General features: G+C 39.5%; 1 protein-coding gene across 1 annotated transcript; it reads left to right on the forward strand.

Moving 5' to 3' along the window:
• The first annotated feature begins 440 nt into the window (after positions 1-440).
• On the forward strand, positions 441-12,775 carry LOC102798073 (ectonucleoside triphosphate diphosphohydrolase 2-like). The gene is made up of 9 exons (XM_087848647.1): positions 441-592; positions 3,589-3,706; positions 5,821-5,971; positions 6,077-6,236; positions 8,424-8,651; positions 9,601-9,873; positions 11,795-11,914; positions 12,139-12,273; positions 12,370-12,775. Exons 1-9 carry the CDS (start codon positions 476-478, stop codon positions 12,574-12,576), a joined length of 1,509 nt encoding a protein of 502 aa, XP_087704773.1. The 5' UTR covers positions 441-475; the 3' UTR covers positions 12,577-12,775.
• The last annotated feature ends 5,453 nt before the right edge of the window (positions 12,776-18,228 follow it).

Here is an 18,228-nt window from a genome sequence, read left to right on the forward strand (position 1 = left end):
GTGTTTGAAACTGCATCACGCATCTCTGCATCTGTTCTCTGCTGCAGCTACAAAGTCTTATTATTAATAAGAAACCAGCCTGTGTGAGAGACTGTAACCTGAGGACATCAACAACACTGGACATAACACCTGTTTTCATTCTATCAATAGAAAAGTTACAGAAATATTAAATTTGAAGACAAATTCAGAAAATAATACTAAAATGCGCTATATGTAAAATTTGGGGGTGCTCGAGCGCCCGGGATAAGGCTGTAAACTCCCCTATGAAGCATTTGTCTTGTGCTTCCCATGAATGAAGCTCATGTTCTATACACAGTGTTTCAACCACGTCTGTCTGCCCGTGTGGGCACAAGTTAGAGGAAGCGGGACTCCGTAACATGCGCGCAACACGCCAGGAGCTCACACGAAAGCCGTAGTTATTTAATGCGCCTTTACGCGGAACTGTTGGCGGCAAACACAAGCAGCAGAGTTCAGCATGGGTCTCCGGTGCTCCCAAACCGTACCGGCGGTTGTGCTAATCGTCGTGGCAGTTGTGGGGATTCTGTTGCTGGTCCTTCCAGCTAAAGAGATGGCGCTGCCTCCAGAAAACATGGTAAATATTATTCTAGACGATATATATATATATATATATATGAAATCATTATCATTATTATCACAAACTATTTGAGTTATTATGTATTACGGAAGTTAGTATTTTTTGTTCGAAATAAAAGATGTGGTTAAGATTAAAGGCCTTTAAGTTGAAATAATATAATAATAAGATACAGTATCTCAGCAGACATACACATTTGAGATACAATTTCATAGAGGCGCAGAACACCGTTCCAAATCTAGGTCAGGGTTTTGGTAATGTGTGCATTAGAAATGCATTAGAAGTTAAATTTGTGTACACAGCTCAGCCAGATTTTAATATTAGTTTGAAAAATGTCAGATTTTCATTTTAGAAGGCTCTGCGCAACGGTGTGACTGAAAGTGCAAGAAATCTAAACATACTATCGTAATCGGAAGGTTGCCGGTTCGAGCCCCGGGACAGTCTCGGTCATTGTGTCCTTGGGCAAGACTCTTCACCCGTTGCCTACTGGTGGTGGTCAGAAGGGCCGATGGCGCGATATGGCAGCCTCGCTTCTGTCAGTCTGCCGCAGGGCAGCTGTGGCTACAACTGTAGCTGCCTCCACCAGTGTGTGAATGTGAGAGTGGATGACTGGGTGTGTAAAGCGCTTTGGGGTCCCTAGGGGGGGACTAATAAAAGCGCTATACAAATACAGGCCATTTACCATTTACTACGTTTTCTGCCATCATCATGTATCAGTCCAAGTAAGGAAATACAGAAGATCTTTATTTTAATACTTTATGTAAAATATACCACAGAGTTTACACTACATGTAGAAAAAAATAGGATCCTAAAAGCCTGTCTCTAATTTTGATACCTTTCAAAAATTTACTTAACTTGTATGTGTTGTCAACTGTAGTTCTTAGAGCAACAACTTTGTATGATAGGCCAAACTAGGCCAACAGGTATTGAAACTGCCAGATGTTTGTGGGATGTGTGTTGGTATACTGACAGGGAGAGAGTCTTTGCACGAGCTCATTTAAAACTGCTCAGAGCTTGTCTACATCTGAGCTAAATGCTTGTAATTTAACATCCAGCTCTGAATGCATTTCCTGACAATGGTTTGCAAGAGGAAGTGACACAGAACACCCTGAACGAGTCAAGACAAAGAGTGTGACATAAAAGAAGTGGTTTGTTTTATTTGATAGTTATTCTGTGCTAATTTCCTGTGGGCTTTTCATTTTGTTCATCTCACAGACAATTTGAAATCTTTTAAAGGGCACCACACAATAGGTATTTAGAAATAAGTCTCATGAAACAAGTCTGCTTTGATTTGGTCACTTCAAAGAGTACACATACATGAGATAAAACCTACAATGTATCCTTAAAAAAGAAGCAGTAAATCTGCACAAAAATAGCGACTGTTGCAAACTTGCTATGTTATAGGTTTTAACCACATCCTGTAAAAACCTCACTTAAAGTTCAGTAAGTGGAAAATAAGACAACCTTCGCACATTGGAGTTGTTGCAACTATCAAAACGAGTAGGTTAGTGCACAAAAAAGTTGCAATTTGCAGCAGTATCAACTCAATATCATGCAAAGCATGTAATAGACACACCGGTCCACTGTGTAAATGAGAAATGAACTGGTTCTGGTTCTTACAGTGCTTTTCTACTCTGAGCACTCAAAAAAACTTAACACAACTTGCCTCATTTACCCATTCACACAAGCTACTGCTCCACCACATGAGCTACCACAATTCATGCTTTGCCTCTCCAAAGTGTGAAATGGCTATGCTTGCAGACGTTGAGAATACAGACCATACACGCATTAGGCCACTAATTCTTAAGCTACTGCACAACTGAAAAATTAGATACCTCAAGGAGAATTGCTCTTCATCAGACAACAATGTATCGTTTCAATTAGAAATGACCACAATTTTAAATGACATGTAATATATATGCTGTTAAATATCTACAAATAATGCTAATAAAAAATTACACACTAAAGATAAAGAAATATTTAAGAAACAAAAAATGAACAAAAAATCCATCCATCCATCCTACGGGCAATTTAGTGTTTCCAATTAACCCAACTCTATAAACAAAACAACGACAAAATGTTTGTAAAAAAAACAAAGATAGAAATAAACTGTCTTGATGCTCGCTCAATCATCCAGGTAAGTAAAGGTTGATTCTGTTCATCTAGGTGTAGCATCTTCAATGGGAGAAACGTTTTGTTACTCATCCCAGTGACATTAAAAAACGTGCAGATGAACAGAATCAACCTTTGGGATAGTAATAAAGTTTTTTTTTTAAATAATCATTAAAAATATATTTAATTGTACTAATCGAGTGTAACGTTAAAATGTTACATTGTTTTGTACTTGTAGTGTAATTGTTTTGTTCCTTTTTTCCTTTTCTGTTTATATTTTTCCTTGTATTTCCCTTAATTGATTATTTACATATTCTGAAAAAAACATTTCTTAATTGTGTAATCCAATCACTGCACCACGGTTATTGACCAATAACAAGCCAAAGTTGGGCGATATGAGAGGAGACACTTGTCTTCAGGGAAGAGTGTCTGTAGTTCAATACAAACTTATTCTGGGTGATCATGTTTATTGTTTGATCAAATATTTTATCCTAATGAGATTCGTCTATTTTAGATGCTAAATCCTCCATTCCCAGGACACACGGGCTTACTGAGTGATTTCATGAGGATATAAATAATGTGAATTATGCTGTTACCGTCACAGTCACCAGATCTCAACCTCGCTTAACACACATTAAGATTTAGGACGTATGCATTATTATTATTGACAAACGTCATGGTCTAAAACTTTAGAGCATTATATATATATTTCTGATATATGTGTAATTATGATATATCTGTGATTCATGTGTATATTGGAAGAGCAGATGGATTATTGTTGAGTCATTAGAGGGTCACAGAGATAGCTTACAAATACCTGATGAAGTTGGGAGGCTTACCTCTGCCTGTGGTCACCTACTCTACTGTATATCTGTCTCTTTTAGTATGGAATCGTTCTGGATGCAGGCTCATCCCACACCTCCATGTATATCTACAAATGGCCGGCTGACAAGCAGAACAATACCGGCATCGTTACCCAGCACGATGAGTGTCATGTAGAAGGTGAGTTCATTTGCATTGTTCAGGACAAAGTTGATCAAATGAGAACTCAATCATTACTTTAACTCGTGGTTTGAGTGGTAGATGTGGGCAACCGCATATACTCAGAATCAGATAAGGGCGACACGGGCGGTTGCCCGGGGCAGCATCGTGGTGGGGGGCGGCATCACGGGCATCGGCAAAAAATAAAAATAAAAATAGTTGCTCGTACTCATGCTGCCGTCAAGCCAGCGCATATTGGGAATGTCACAGGCACCGATCGGTTTTCTATCGCCCATTTGCTGGGAGTAAGGGCACCCTCCGTTTGCGAGGTGCGCCTGCTGCTTGCTGCACAGGGAGGAGAGGGCAGGGCGGCGGGGATTCTCTGACCGGCTGGAGCAGCATCTAATAACTAACTCACAAAATAAAACAAAATAAAAACAAACCAAAAAAGACAAAAACACCAGACATCATGATACAGACTTATAATTTGCACCGATGTTTTTCGAAATTCTATACACGAAAAGTGAGCGCGAGAGCCCTCAGTGCACCTGCTCGCTGCTGAAGTCAAAGTAAACTTTATTGTCATCTCCGCTACATACAGTCCAGTATATAGAGAGACGAGACGACGAGGCTCCAGTTACAGCAGTGCAAGTAAACAAATAATATATATAAGAAGAGTAAGAAAATAAATATACACTTTAGGACTCGGGGTAAAGGGATCAATAACAATTTAAAATGTATAATTTACAGTTTGATGATTTAAAGTCTCACACACAACCCATCGAAAGGGGAGGGGGGCGGCTGCTTCCAAATAGAGCACATGCTAGCACTAGAGGGAGTGTTCGCCCAGGGCGCCAAACAGGCTAGGACCGCCACTGCTCAGAATGAAATCTAACTGTTAGTTTCTAAAAGTATAATGAGAGGCAGAGCCTTCAGCTATCAGGCCTCTCTCTTATACGGTTACATTGTAACCTTGGTTCACTGAGTGAGAAACTATCTCTCCACTCCGTTACATATTCCACATGTATGGGGTAACTCTTAAAGACACCCCGCAAGGAGACAGTGCAGCCGAAAACCCAGAAAGTGTACCAAAAGAACAATTATCAAATGTATATATATGCATGCCACCCCAGTCAAGGCCACGGCAGACGCAAAGGCTGAGCCAGGCAGAGGCTTCAGTCTGCCAGACGCAAGACTTGCAGGACTGAGCGAGTCCTGCAAGACGCAAGGATCGCAACTGAGCAGCCACTCATGGTCAGCGCTCAAGTTGCTAGGCTGACCAAGGAACAACGGCTACTGCTGATGGGCACGCAGCACCCAAAACACAGGCTGGCTGCCACGTTCAAGCGATAAAACTGCGTAAAGGTGGTAGCTGAGGACCGTGCTGATAGAGTGACCCAAGAGGTGGCCACCCCATGGGCCAAGTGGGCCCGCACAACCGAGGGAAGGGGAGCTTCCACCCCCTTCCCATCCGGGAATCACCTGCAACACTCACTGTGGACCGATAGTGCCTGGAGTTCACTAACTCTTTTGGCAGATTTTATCAGGGAGGTTTTTAAGTGATAGCCACTTTATCTCAGTGTTCTCCAGAGGCTCAAAGGGAAGGCACTCAAAACTCAATCACCAGTTTCACATCTGCATACCTGTTTTATACTTGAGCTGTGGGGCATGGCCGGGTTAGCCAGAGTGTCGCCACAACATGGGGGGGTCATACCCTTACATATGGAACATGTAACGGATCACAAATATTTCTCAAATTATTGCTAAGCAATACCAAAACTATTTATAGAAATGTTGCTGGTGTTAAGTGGAAAATGTTTGCCAGCCTCCAGAACTGACCATTTAACCCCAGAAGCTTCCACTGGTGAGGACACTCTCACTTTCACTTCCACAATTTCACCCTGTAGAAAAATATCCAGTGCTGTTAAGGATACTCAAATTGTGTTGTGTAAGACTTAAGTGGTCCACTTCCTCACCAGACATTCTTTGCTAGCTTAGTAAGTACCAGCTGTTCCCCTTTTATTGACCTTGTTATCAATGTTTCCTTAGAAACACCAGTGGATGACTCCAAGACAGAAAGTGCAGCCTTGGATCAGGTTCTTAAACAATTAGAGTTACTTTTTCTTCTTGTCCAGGTGGTGGGATATCAAGCTATGCCGACAATCCTAGTGGTGCAGCAAAGAGTCTCGAGAAGTGCTTGGAACAAGCTTTGACGAATATCCCCAAATTCAGACACCATCAAACTCCGCTCTGTTTGGGAGCGACTGCAGGCATGAGGCTGCTGAGGTTAGTGGTTAATAATTCACCACAAACTCCATCAGTGATTAATATCTGTGTTGAAATGAATTCAGAAAGTTTTACAATTGCTTCATTTAACCAATGTATTGATAGCATCACCAATGCCTCAAAGTCGCAGCGTGTAATGAAGGAAGTGGAAAACAAACTCCAGTCCTACCCTTTCAAATTCAAAGAGTCAATCATTCTGAGCGGGCAGGCAGAAGGGGTATTTGGCTGGGTCACTGTTAACTACTTACTGGAAAACTTTGTCAAGGTAAGTGCTGTCTCTCTGATGAATTTCTGCTTCTTCTGTTAACATGCAAGGCAGCTGGATAGCAGCGTGCACTGCCTCACAAACTCATGAAACATGAAAGGTTTTGTTTTTTTAGGATATGACAAGAACTGAAAGGGTCAATGTCTTTAAACATAAACTTAAATAGTAGCTTCTGATTAAAATATTGATTTATAATCACATAGATGTTTTATTGTTATTGTTATTATTTGTTTTGGACATAGCCCATATCTGTACATACACTGAACAAAAATATAAACGCAACACTTTTGATTTTTCTCCCATTTTTTATGAGCTGAACTTAAAGATCTGAAACATTTTCTACAAACACAAATGACCCGTGGGCAGCACGGTGGCGCGGTGGTTAGCACTGTTGCCGCACAGCAAGAAGGTCCTGAGTTCAATTCCAACATCAGGCCAGGGTCTTTCTGTGTGGAGTTTGCATGTTCTCCCCGTGTGTGCGTGGGTTCCCTCCGGGCACTCCGGCTTCCTCCCACCGTCCAAAGACATGCAGCTTGTCAGGATAGGTTAATTGGATAATCCAAATTGTCACTAGGTGTGAATGTGCGAGTGAATGTGAGTGCGAATGGTTGTCTGTCCCTGTGTGTTGGCCCTGCGACAGACTGGCGACATGTCCAGGGTGTACCCCGCCTCTCGCCCTATGACAGCTGGGATAGGCTCCAGCGCCCCCGCGACCCTGAAAAGGAGAAGCGGAAGCGAATGGATGGATGGATGGACAAATGACCCATGACTGTCAAATATTGTTCACAAATCTGTCTAAATCTGTGTTAGTGGGAGATAATCCATTCCACCTCACAGGTGTGGCATGTCAAGGTGCTGATTAGATAGCATGAATAAATAAATGTTGGAGACTGTGTGGAGAAGCAGAAGCTGATTACCCACATATATTTTGGAAGTGCATAAAAATAAAAAAGTGTTGGGAAGACCTTAAAATGACCATGGATAATATTCTGGGTTATGCACTCCCAAACACCAGTCAAGTGATGTACCTTGGAAACATAAAGGAACTGGTATAAAAGGAGGACATGTATCTAGTAAATATAATCCTAGCCACAACAAAGAAAGCAATCACAAAGAACTGGTTACACCCAGACCCTCCCACTCAACAAGATTGGATTAGGATTGTAGAAGGTATCTCAGAAATTACTTTCTGTATTAGACTGATGGGCTGTAAGTATGACAGACAATGGAGGAAGTGGAAAACATTTTTAAGTGGCACCAAAAACACGACATAAAAAGAGATTTGCGTGTGGAAAAAGAAATGTAAACTCCAGACTGTTTGTTTGTAATTTTCTTAACTGTATTGTTTTCAATACTAACTAAAGCTAATAAAAAGTTAAAGTTGCAAAAAAGAAATGCAAAGCCATTACAAGCCATTCTTAAAGAAGGGTAACAGGGAATAAGATGAGGTGTGTCACATTGCACAAGATCTGCAATGAAAAATAGGGGCAACAGGTCTGATGGAGTACGCAATCAAAAGTTGAAATTTCTAGAAAGGGACAAATAACAGCCATCACCTAAAGAAGAGTTTTTATAGTGTCCTTTTATTGTTTTATAGTCTATTGTCCTATCCCTGAAGACTACCTACAGAAATTACAAAAGAGCTCTCCTTAGAGATTTCAGGCTGTATTTATGCTCAAGCCTGTTAGACTTGTTTGTTTTAGCCTGTATATGTTTCAGTAAATCGCTTCACCTATTTTCCAAGTTAGATATTTATTAGTTAAACTGACTTATTAACTAATAATTTTACTTGTAGTTAGCTGAGTATCTTGTTTGTGACTGTTAACTTACTTACAGTGAGCATTATTAACAACATAATGAAAACTGAGTTCAGGATCTAGTTAACATTTTTAATTGAGCACCGTGTTAGAAATGTGATGGATTGACTGGTGTGCATGAGGATGCCAAGTGCTGGAAGCGTCCCAGTTGAAAATTACATGTAGGTATTTTTTGATGCATGAGTTGCATGTTTAGGTGGGGATGTGGCCTCTTTTCCCTTTCCAAGTGAAGCCAAACAGCTATTTTAGATCTTACAGTTTTAGAGCATTCGAGTGCTTTGCTCATTTTTCTCTAAACGTTTTCATTGAATGTTTTTGGTTGATTCTAAGTGATTCTAATTCCTCTGTGGTGTCCTTTGTTGTTACCCAGTACGGTTTTGTAGGTCACTGGATGAATCCAGGCAGAGAGACAATTGGAGCTTTGGATTTAGGAGGAGCATCTACTCAGATTACTTTTGAAACCTCTGAAAAGGTGGAGAATGAAAATAACACAATGGAGTTGAAGCTTTTTGGAGAAACCTACAGACTATACACCCAGAGCTTCCTGTGTTACGGCCAAGACCAGTATTTAAGGAAACTGCTGGCTCATCTCATTAAGGTACAGTTCAACAAGTTAAAAGACCAAATCCCTGTTTGTTATAATGATTCTGTATCTTCTCAACAACTGAGAAGTTCAGATAGCAAGACCATATAAAACAGCATATGTAAACATTTTATTGTCTTGCTGCAGTCCTACTAAGCAATAAGGATGTTTGAAACTAGGGATGCACCGATACCGATACTGGTATCGGGTATCCGCGCTGATACTGTAAAATGTGTGTGTACTCATACTCGTAAAAGTTAACCGATACCATGAACCGATACCAACTTATTTCATTAGTCAGAGGGTGGCTGGTCATTTCTGTTGTAGTTTTTTAGATTGGCCACTAGGGGGACATCCCGCGCTAAACAGGCACAGGGTTAGACGAGTGAGACTGGCGGCTCCAGATAAAAAAGAGAAACTGGAGGCTGCTGTAGCTAGGCTAAACAAAATGTCAGCAGTGTGGACCGGAGCAGCCAACTTTAACTCAGGTTTTGGAAAAGCGATGAAAAATGTCAAGAGAAAATCCACGGGCAGTGTGTATGTGTGTGGTAGAAGTATCGGTTTTTGTACTCAGTATCGGCAAGTACTCAGATCCAAGTATCGGTATCGTATCGTTTGAAAAAATTGGTATCGTTGCATCCCTATTTGAAACACATCTAATTAAGCTTACTAAATGGATTAAGTTCACATTTGTCACATTTTGGGATCATATTGTTACATTCTTGCTAAGAGAGAGATGAAAGCTTGCCATAAAGATTGGACAGGAGAACTGCTAGCTCCTTAACCAAATTAAATAACCAGTCTGTACCAGTTTTAGGAAAATCAGAGTTGTTGCTACAAGGAAGCTTAGAACAATGCAGTGTCTGTGTTATGGATGGCTTTTATTGCTTCAATATGGTGAAATGATCTTTGTAAATTATTAAAAAAATGTTTTCTAATAAAATTTTAATCTTCTAACTTTAAGGATAACTATCCAAACAGCACAGTGTCCCACCCCTGCTATCCAAAGCAGTTCAGCGAATCTGTCATCCTGGGGAAGGACGTCTTTGATTCTCCGTGTACTGTGGACCCCAAACCAGACAAGATTGACCTGGAAATGAATGTAAACGTTGTGGGCACAGGGGACTACCAAACCTGCTTAGAGAATGTGAATAAGATATTCTCCTTTGAGAATTGCAAATACTCCAAGTGCTCCTTTAATGGAGTCTTTCAGCCCAGCTTGAGAGGAAGATTCATGGTGAGAGGCTTTCAGATGTTGTCTAAAATATCCTATATTGAGGCAAAAAAGCATATAAGCATAACGTAGACTCAATTTTGGGTATCATTTTTAATTTGTTGATCTTGGATTGCTCATTGTATTGATTACAGTGAGGTTTTTTTACTTCTTACGTTATAATTCTACTGTTTTTTCCCGCACAATTATTAGCATTCATAATTCATAGAAAAGAAGCTGTAGGTCAGCTGGGTTTTTGTGTGCATGTTTTCTGAGTGATCAGTTAAAACCTATGCATGGTAGGTTAATTGAGATATCTTAACCTGCTGTTAGTATGAATGTGATGCTGAATAGCTTCCTCCTCTGATGGAGTGGCAACCTATCCAGCATGTGCCCTGCCTCTTTTCTTTCTTCATCTAGGATAATCTCAATGATCCCCTGGAACCCTCCATCCAAACACCTTCACAAAGCACTGTTAAAACATTCAACAGGTTTATTTACAGATTGTTAAAGTCAAATTGCTATCTTTGAATCGGAGGTTAAGAGACAGAGATAGTACAGGCTGTCCAATGGCAAACACACTGTCAACAGAAAACATGCCCACAGACAGACACAGACAGAAAAGAAGGAGAGAGTCAGTGGTAGTGTGGTAGTAATTGCATCAAACAGCTATGCAACCAGACCCTGGGATGTTCATTAGCGAACAGCCGCCAACTTTAAAGATATGGAACGAGTGAATTGCTTCCTATGTGGACACAGTTTGAACAGATGTTCTACACCGAAATCGTCACGTGTATGAGAGCTCTCTGGTAGATATTTTGAATCCCTTATGCACACTTTCTGCGATTTCTGCCTAAGAGACTTACTCGTACATAAACAGTTATACAGACAAGCATACAAGACTTAAAGAGCTGGAAAGTTTCAAGAAAACATTTGGATAAAATCACAGGAATCCGACATTCACTTTATTACATATCAGTCACTCTGTCGCTGCTATTGTCTATGTTGCCTCTATTCCATGTGCAATATTTTGGTCTTTGTGCAATATTCTGGCAGATGTGCAATTACCACCCCCATCTTAAATGACCAATGACCTCCCTTCCACCCTTATCTATATATCATATTACTGCCCTTGTACACACACCCACAATGTTTCTGTGACTCATACACCATGTATATATATATATAGAGTGAGAATATTATATACTAGTTAGATATATATTCTTATTTGTATATTGTTTTCTTTACTTTTTAAAAAGTAAGACCACAAAGTTTTACTTTGTGGTCTTGCTACCTAATTTCGATGTGCAAGAAACTACAATGACAATAAAAAAAGTTCAGACATAACACCTCTTTTACCAGTGACATGTGGGCCCACTGGTGGACGATGAAGGTACTGCAGGTGCGCTGCAGCGATAACAGAAGATAAATCTGAAATTACTCACAAGCATATACAATTAAATATTTAATGTATTTATCTATATGAAATTAGTTTGATTAGTTTGCAATATGGCTTATTACTCTGACCTAAATATATGCCTCTTGTTTTGAAGTTTGTGCCCTGGTGGTTGGCTCGGTCCCACGTTGGCCTTAATACCGATTTATGCATATGACTGGATAGCATTAACGATTAATAGCCAACAGCCTGTATTCCTTATGTTTTTTAATGCATTTTATTCAAGGAAATACATCACTTTCTCCTGGATTAGGGTGAAGACTTGAGATTTAGTGTGCCCTATGAGATTTTTGTGTTGTTGTTTTTTTTGCCGCAGCAATCATGACTTTGGGAATGGCCAGGTTTTTAATCTTGACAAAGCAGCAGAAACCAGTGTTCTAGTCAGTATTTCCTCAGTTCCAGGTCAATAATAGTGCAGTATGCTCTTCACTGAATGAGCACTAATTTTTGCTTTCTGATATCCATTGCACTATTCTTTCTTCTCCACAGGCATTCTCTGCTTTCTACTTCACTCACAAATACATCTCTACCCTCACCAACATGGATATGACGTCTCCTAATCGAACCGAAGAGGCTGTCCGGCGCGTCTGCAGCATGAGCATCTCTGAGGTGCTGTCCATAAAGACTTTGAGACGTGTTGATTTGTAAATCCAGCAAACAAGGCACCAATTCTTCACCATGTTACTTGAAGGCTCTGAAGTCACTGTCAACATATATCTACATATATTATCTGTTATATATCTATCAATATCTCTGTTTCTACACTCGTTTTTTATGAGTGCTTGATGTTTGTTGTATATTTCCGGCTTGACACACTGTATTTTCACTTATAGATGACGAATAGGACAAAGCAGGATAAGAGATACATGAAGAATGTCTGCGCCGTCTCCAATTTCGTCCAGGTGCTCTTAACACAGGGCTACCATTTTAACGAGGTTTCCCTTCCTTCTATTTCTTTTGAAAAAAAGGTGAGAGGTGAAACGAAATGATTTGCTGGAATTTAGAAACTGATAGAATCCACAATATGATGTGATATCACTGCACCTCTTCTTGTGTTTCTGTAGGCCGGAGGAGCATCTGTAGGCTGGGCTTTGGGTTACATGCTAAACCTGACCAATCTAGTTCCAGCCGAAAATCCTGTAGCGATGAAGGCCCTGCCCATAGGGCCCTGGAAAGGCATCCTCTTCCTCTCCATCATCCTCATCTTCTTTGCACTGGGATACCTTCTCTTTGTCTACAGAAAAACAAAACCTAATGAAGGAATGGTTTGAGAGAGTAAATTTCTCTCAGGCAAAAAGCCTTCAGTAAACACCGTTTTAATTTTGGCTTTTTATATTATGTAGCAAAAATCATTCTTAAATGATGCTTGCCCTATACAAGTTTTGCTTTAGATTCACAAATTTCAGTAAATGTTCAGCTTACTCATGTCAGTGTGCACAAAATCCAAAATAAATGGGATCCTTTTTTAAATGTTCCAGACTCAGTGTGCAATACAAAACCACTTGTGATTAACTTGTCATTATTTAGCACTTTTCTAGTTTGAATGAGCACTGAAAGTAGCTTTTACTACAAGCTATAGTACACATTCACACACACATTCAGGCAGTCTATGAATGCATTTTCTATCACACACTCATACCTCTGAACAAATCAGGGACAACTTAAGGTTCAATATAGAACTGTGGCATACATACTCTAAGACACCACTAACAGCTAATGTGTCTTTCAAAATAGCCATGTGCCGAACTGAAGGCTTTTGAAGCAGTGATGGGATTTCCGGCTCTTTTTAGAGAACCGGCTCTTTCAGCTCCCAACTGGCTCTTCAGGTTGTTTTGTTGCTTTAATTAATTTATTATTAACAACAATATAAAATTATGCACAAAAGGAATTACTAATGTAAAAAAAAAGTGGTTTTATTTATATATGTTTATATATAAATATATACGGTGGCCCCTAGAGACAAAACATGTACAAACTCAAAAGCACATTTCTAGTGTTAACTGAACTTCCAAAACAAAGCTACCTAGATCACTTAAATTACACAATTGAAAGCATGTGTGTATTGTTTGTGTATTTATACACAGGCACTCATATATATTCAAATAATTAAAAAAAAATGTTCATTTACCTGTTACTACCACACACCAAATCTGGTCGTTGGTACTTGCTGGCTTGTGTAGCCACTAGGTAACAAAAACTCAACACTGCGCCCAGCATCCTGGAGCACTTCTGTTGTGTTTTGTACGTGCAAATTCTCATGACCATTGATCAACAACCACTGACCAAAACCCACTGATCAAAGACCACTGATGAGAATTTGCATAATTATGATTAAGGAACTGACCTCACAGCCCATTGTTCCTTCAGTGGGCTGGTTTCAGTCATTATGCAAATGTACTGTTTATAAGATTGGGGACACCTGCAGTCAGCTGAGACTGAAGAAGTCACTTGGATGAGAAAGATGCTGAAATTAATAGCAACGTTTTCCACATTTAGCTCCAAGCCTTATTAAAAACATGTTTTTTCAAGTCATTTTTCACAATATTCAAATTTCCAAAGATGAATTGGAAAATGTTCTTTCCCCGAAAATGTCTGTAACTGAAGCTGCATCTATCCTTTCCATCTCAAAGCCTACTCTGTAAGACTATTATGACAAGTAAGTTATACAGTCTCTTACATTTAATTCTTCATTGAGCTGTATGTTTAAGTGTAGAAGAAAACCAGAGATCAAAGACTTTCAGTTCCACTTAGCAAAGATGATGCATTTTGTCCTTTGGATGCATCATATTGCTGGTCTCTGTCAGCCTCTGTGGACCTTCACCACCATCTGCACCACACACGAGGGTTTGAGCCCATATTCAGATAGAGATGCAGAGTCGTTCACCAATAGCTTCCCAGCAACAGTCAGCCGGACTTCAGCCGTAAGATATCCTACACACACAACAGAGGACAGAGATGAACCTCACAAAATATTTAAACATGTCAAAAACAATTATGTCAGGTTCCCTGAACACCACTGAAGATGCACACATTTTAAACACACTCCTTCTGTGTCCAAAACTCCTTAGCAGTGACAACAAAGTTAATATTTCAAAATCATCCTCAGTGCACACCTTATCCCCCCACTGTGGTCAAGATGCTCTTAGCTGTTTGGTTCCTCCTGCTCAGGATTTCTTCAGAGGAAAAAAGGAAACAAAAAGAAGTTTTAAAAAGTTTTTTGTTGGTGGTGTTTTTGACTTTCAAGCTCAATCAAAGCAGAAAAAGACTTCAAAACAAATTCAGTTGAATGGATGGGTATAATCTTCCATTGAAAGCCAGCAAGAAATAACAGTTTTTTAGAGAGTTTTGGTTTTGGTCATCATACACATAACAGCATTCACTGCATTTGCAGTATAATCTGTGACTATTATGAAAGTAACATACATAACTTGAAAAGCTAAAATCAATCATAACATTAAGCTCACCTTGTTTTTGTGGAGAAGGTGCAGGCTTTTTAGCTGACCTGCATTGGCTACCCATAAAATACCGCATCCAATTTAAAATACTGCTGCTTACGTTTAAAATTACCAACAACACAGCACCGAGCTACCTTAAGGAACTCCTTAAATCGTATGTTCCTGCCAGAGCATTAAGATCATCTACTCAGTTACTCTTGGTGCAGCCTAGATCTCGGCTGAAGTCTAGAGGTGACCGGGCGTTCGCCCTGGCTGCACCAGAGTTGTGGAATAACCTTCCGATTGTGATCCGGGCGTCTGATTCCATCCAATCTTTTAAATCACGGTTAAAAACCTATTTGTTTAATCTCGCCTTTCCTGCTTGTTAATGCTCGCACCTGACTTTTAGACTTACTCTATTTTTTTCTTATACATATTTTTTATGGCTTGTGCTTTTATTATGTTTTTATTTTGATATGCATTTTATAATACCCCTGTGTATTAGTGGCATTGACCTGTGAGTATATTTGATACTTTGCTAAGGCCTCATAATACTCGTGTTACTTCTCTGTCTCTTATGTTAAGCACTTTGGTATACCGCTGGTTTTTAAATGTGCTCTATAAATAAAGATTGTTGTTGTTGTTGTGTTTTTCTTCATGTCCTGAGACCAGGTGCACTGGATCATCACCAGCTTGTATCTTCATCCTTTTTCACTCAGTGAAGTCTTTCTCTTTGTTCCCTTTGCAACAGAAAACTACTGTGTGATCACAGGTGAAGTTAGGGATATTTTTCCTGTGCAGTTTTTATAGTGCTTCATTTGGTGATAGCTGTTGATCCACTTTGATCTCAAAGGATCTCGACGGTGGAAAAAAGTAATATTTCTCCTTACCATTAGGCTAAATATAGATATAGTATAGATATAATATGTCAGCAGCATCCCCATAAGGGAGGTCTCCCTGTAGTGTCCCGAATGCAGATCCATTGTGATAAGAGAGAATGGATCCTCTGTAAAGTGTGCACAGCAGTAAATGGACAGCCGTTTGAATTCTGCTTGCAGTGTTTGAGGGAATGGGAGAGTCCACGGCCTTGGAAACACTGCTGTGAAAATCACTAAAAACACTACAAACCTGCCCAGATATAACCTTTGGTTCATTGGAGGAAGTCCACGGATGTCCTTCTATCCGTCCCTGTCTCACCTCGTGGTTCAGTACAGCAAGTGGAATTGTAAATTTGTTGTTTGTCCTCGATGTAAGGTAAAGTTATGTTTTCTATGCCTGAAGAGCTCTACTAAATGTATTTTTTTTAAAGTGACTTCTGTGTACCATGCTCCAGTGGTGTAGCTGTATGGCAGAAGAAATAATGACAGAGACACAAAGCTTCCAAGTTTTACTTTTGATGTGGGAGTGCCTTATTTGTAATAATGTACCATGCTGTGTTTTTTAATTCCCTTTTTATAATTCTCTATCTCTCTAATTCTCTCCAAATCAGATATAATTAGTGTTGGGTTCTATTGATGAGAAATTTGCTACTAAATGTGATCTTTACAGCTGCATTATGTCCGAATCATAATGATAATAAACCTGAAAAATGTAATTCATTCATAAATGTGAAATATAGTTAATCATACATTATGTTATTACTCCTTCCTTAAGATTTAGTTATTTTATGTTGACCTGTCATTGTCTGCTGCTTCTTTAGCATTAGCTTGATGGCATTAATCACTTATGCTATTCAGGCATTTTTTCCATGTTTTTGTTTGTTTTTTATTTTTGTTAGCTTTATGATGACTGCTATTTTTTCTTCTAAATTGTTTAAGGAAATCAATGTCTATTTTATTAAAACCTTGTTATGCTTAATAAACAGTTAGGGTGTAAAGCATGCATGTTACAAGCACGTAGATGCTTTTATTTACAGTTTGTCGTTGGTTTCTTCTGCTTGTGCAGTTTTCCAGCCACCTTCTTCCCGTGCAGCACACAGTCCCAACATGATCAGACATGCAGAACAGCCGTGTGGGTCAGCATCCCCTGACACCACACCCTGAACCCACCAGCCAAAGCCCTCCCTGCAGCTGAGCCACAAACCACATATTATCTCATTTAGAAATTTTTTTTTAAGTAAGTGACAAAACACGTAGTTAAGATTAATTTTTAGGGGTTTTGTTGGTTTTATAAACAGTTTAGTTTGAAACACACTGAATAATTCATTAACTACATTTTAAAAATCTGAAAAGCACTGTGGCAGGGTGTGGCCGAGCAGCATCAGGGGAGGGGTGGAGCAGTGGGTTCAGGTTGTGATGTCAGGGGACGCTGACAAGACAATTATATGACGCAAACTGTACTACACACCTACATTCAAAGGTTAAAATTATTTTATTAATTATTTCAATTAAATATTTGGAACAAACTTGTGTGGGCAAATAGTATGGGGACTATAATTAATTTGAGATCACCTTAATAGTTAATTTCAGTACTGAGCACTCAAAATAATATAAGTAAAATAGTTATAGGTTCACATGGTCGAGGATTGTTTGTGCAGAGTTGTGTGTGTGTGTGTGTGTGTGTGTGTGTGTGTGTGTCCATCCATCCCTAGGTGAAGCTGCACCCGATGAAGGAGAGGAAGAGCGCAAATAAGTGGGGCTAAAGACCACAGCACTTCTCAACGGTTTTTCAGATAATCAGATAGAAGCGCGTTCTCCTTTATAAATATGTGTATCCCTTCGTTACCATGGGAACGAAGATAAAAGGGATTTGTAGAGTCAATGCGGACTTTGTGGACATTTGAAAAGGTCAGGAGTTAAGAGTGGGACACTTTTTTCTTCTTTTTATCTTTTTGTTTTTGCCACAAGACCGGAAAAACGGCACGTGTCCCTAAGTTGCGGCTTCGGTACGTTGGGATCTACCTATCCGAAGAGGAAGAAGCATAACGGGAGTGACTTTTTTTTTTTTTTTTGAATTGGCAGATAATTTCAAATGCAGCGTTTCTATCAGCTCAACAAACGTCAGCACACACAAACTGTGTGTAGTGTGTAGCACAGTGTGTTGGTAGCCAAATCGCCGGCTGCGGTATTTGACACGAAGAAACAAGAAATCAAGCTGAGACAAGAAGAAGGATTAGAAAGACGAGACGGGAGAGGAAGAAGAGACGTTACGTTTAAAGGTAGGGACTCCTCGTTTAAAGATCACATGTAAGTCCTCATGTTTTTAAATCACATACTGGGTCAGTACAGGTAACATTATGTGTTTTACATAGTGTGAAACGTGCTACAAGTCAAACTTAGGCAGACTGTGTTACTTAAAGGCTGCAGGAAAATACTCGGTTGTGTTTAAAAAGGTTAGTTTGCTGTACTGTGATGGATTTAAAGCAAATAAGGATCCTAACTGCAAAAGAAAATAATTTTCAAAAAGGTTGAAATATCTAAAGCAATGGCAGATTAAAAAAAAAAAACACACACAACAAACTGCAGGGAGGTTCTGTTCTGTGATGTCACA

The sequence above is a fragment of the Neolamprologus brichardi genome, chromosome 12 (genome assembly GCF_056152115.1).
Source record: "Neolamprologus brichardi isolate AB-2024 chromosome 12, ASM5615211v1, whole genome shotgun sequence".
NCBI lineage: Eukaryota > Metazoa > Chordata > Actinopteri > Cichliformes > Cichlidae > Neolamprologus > Neolamprologus brichardi.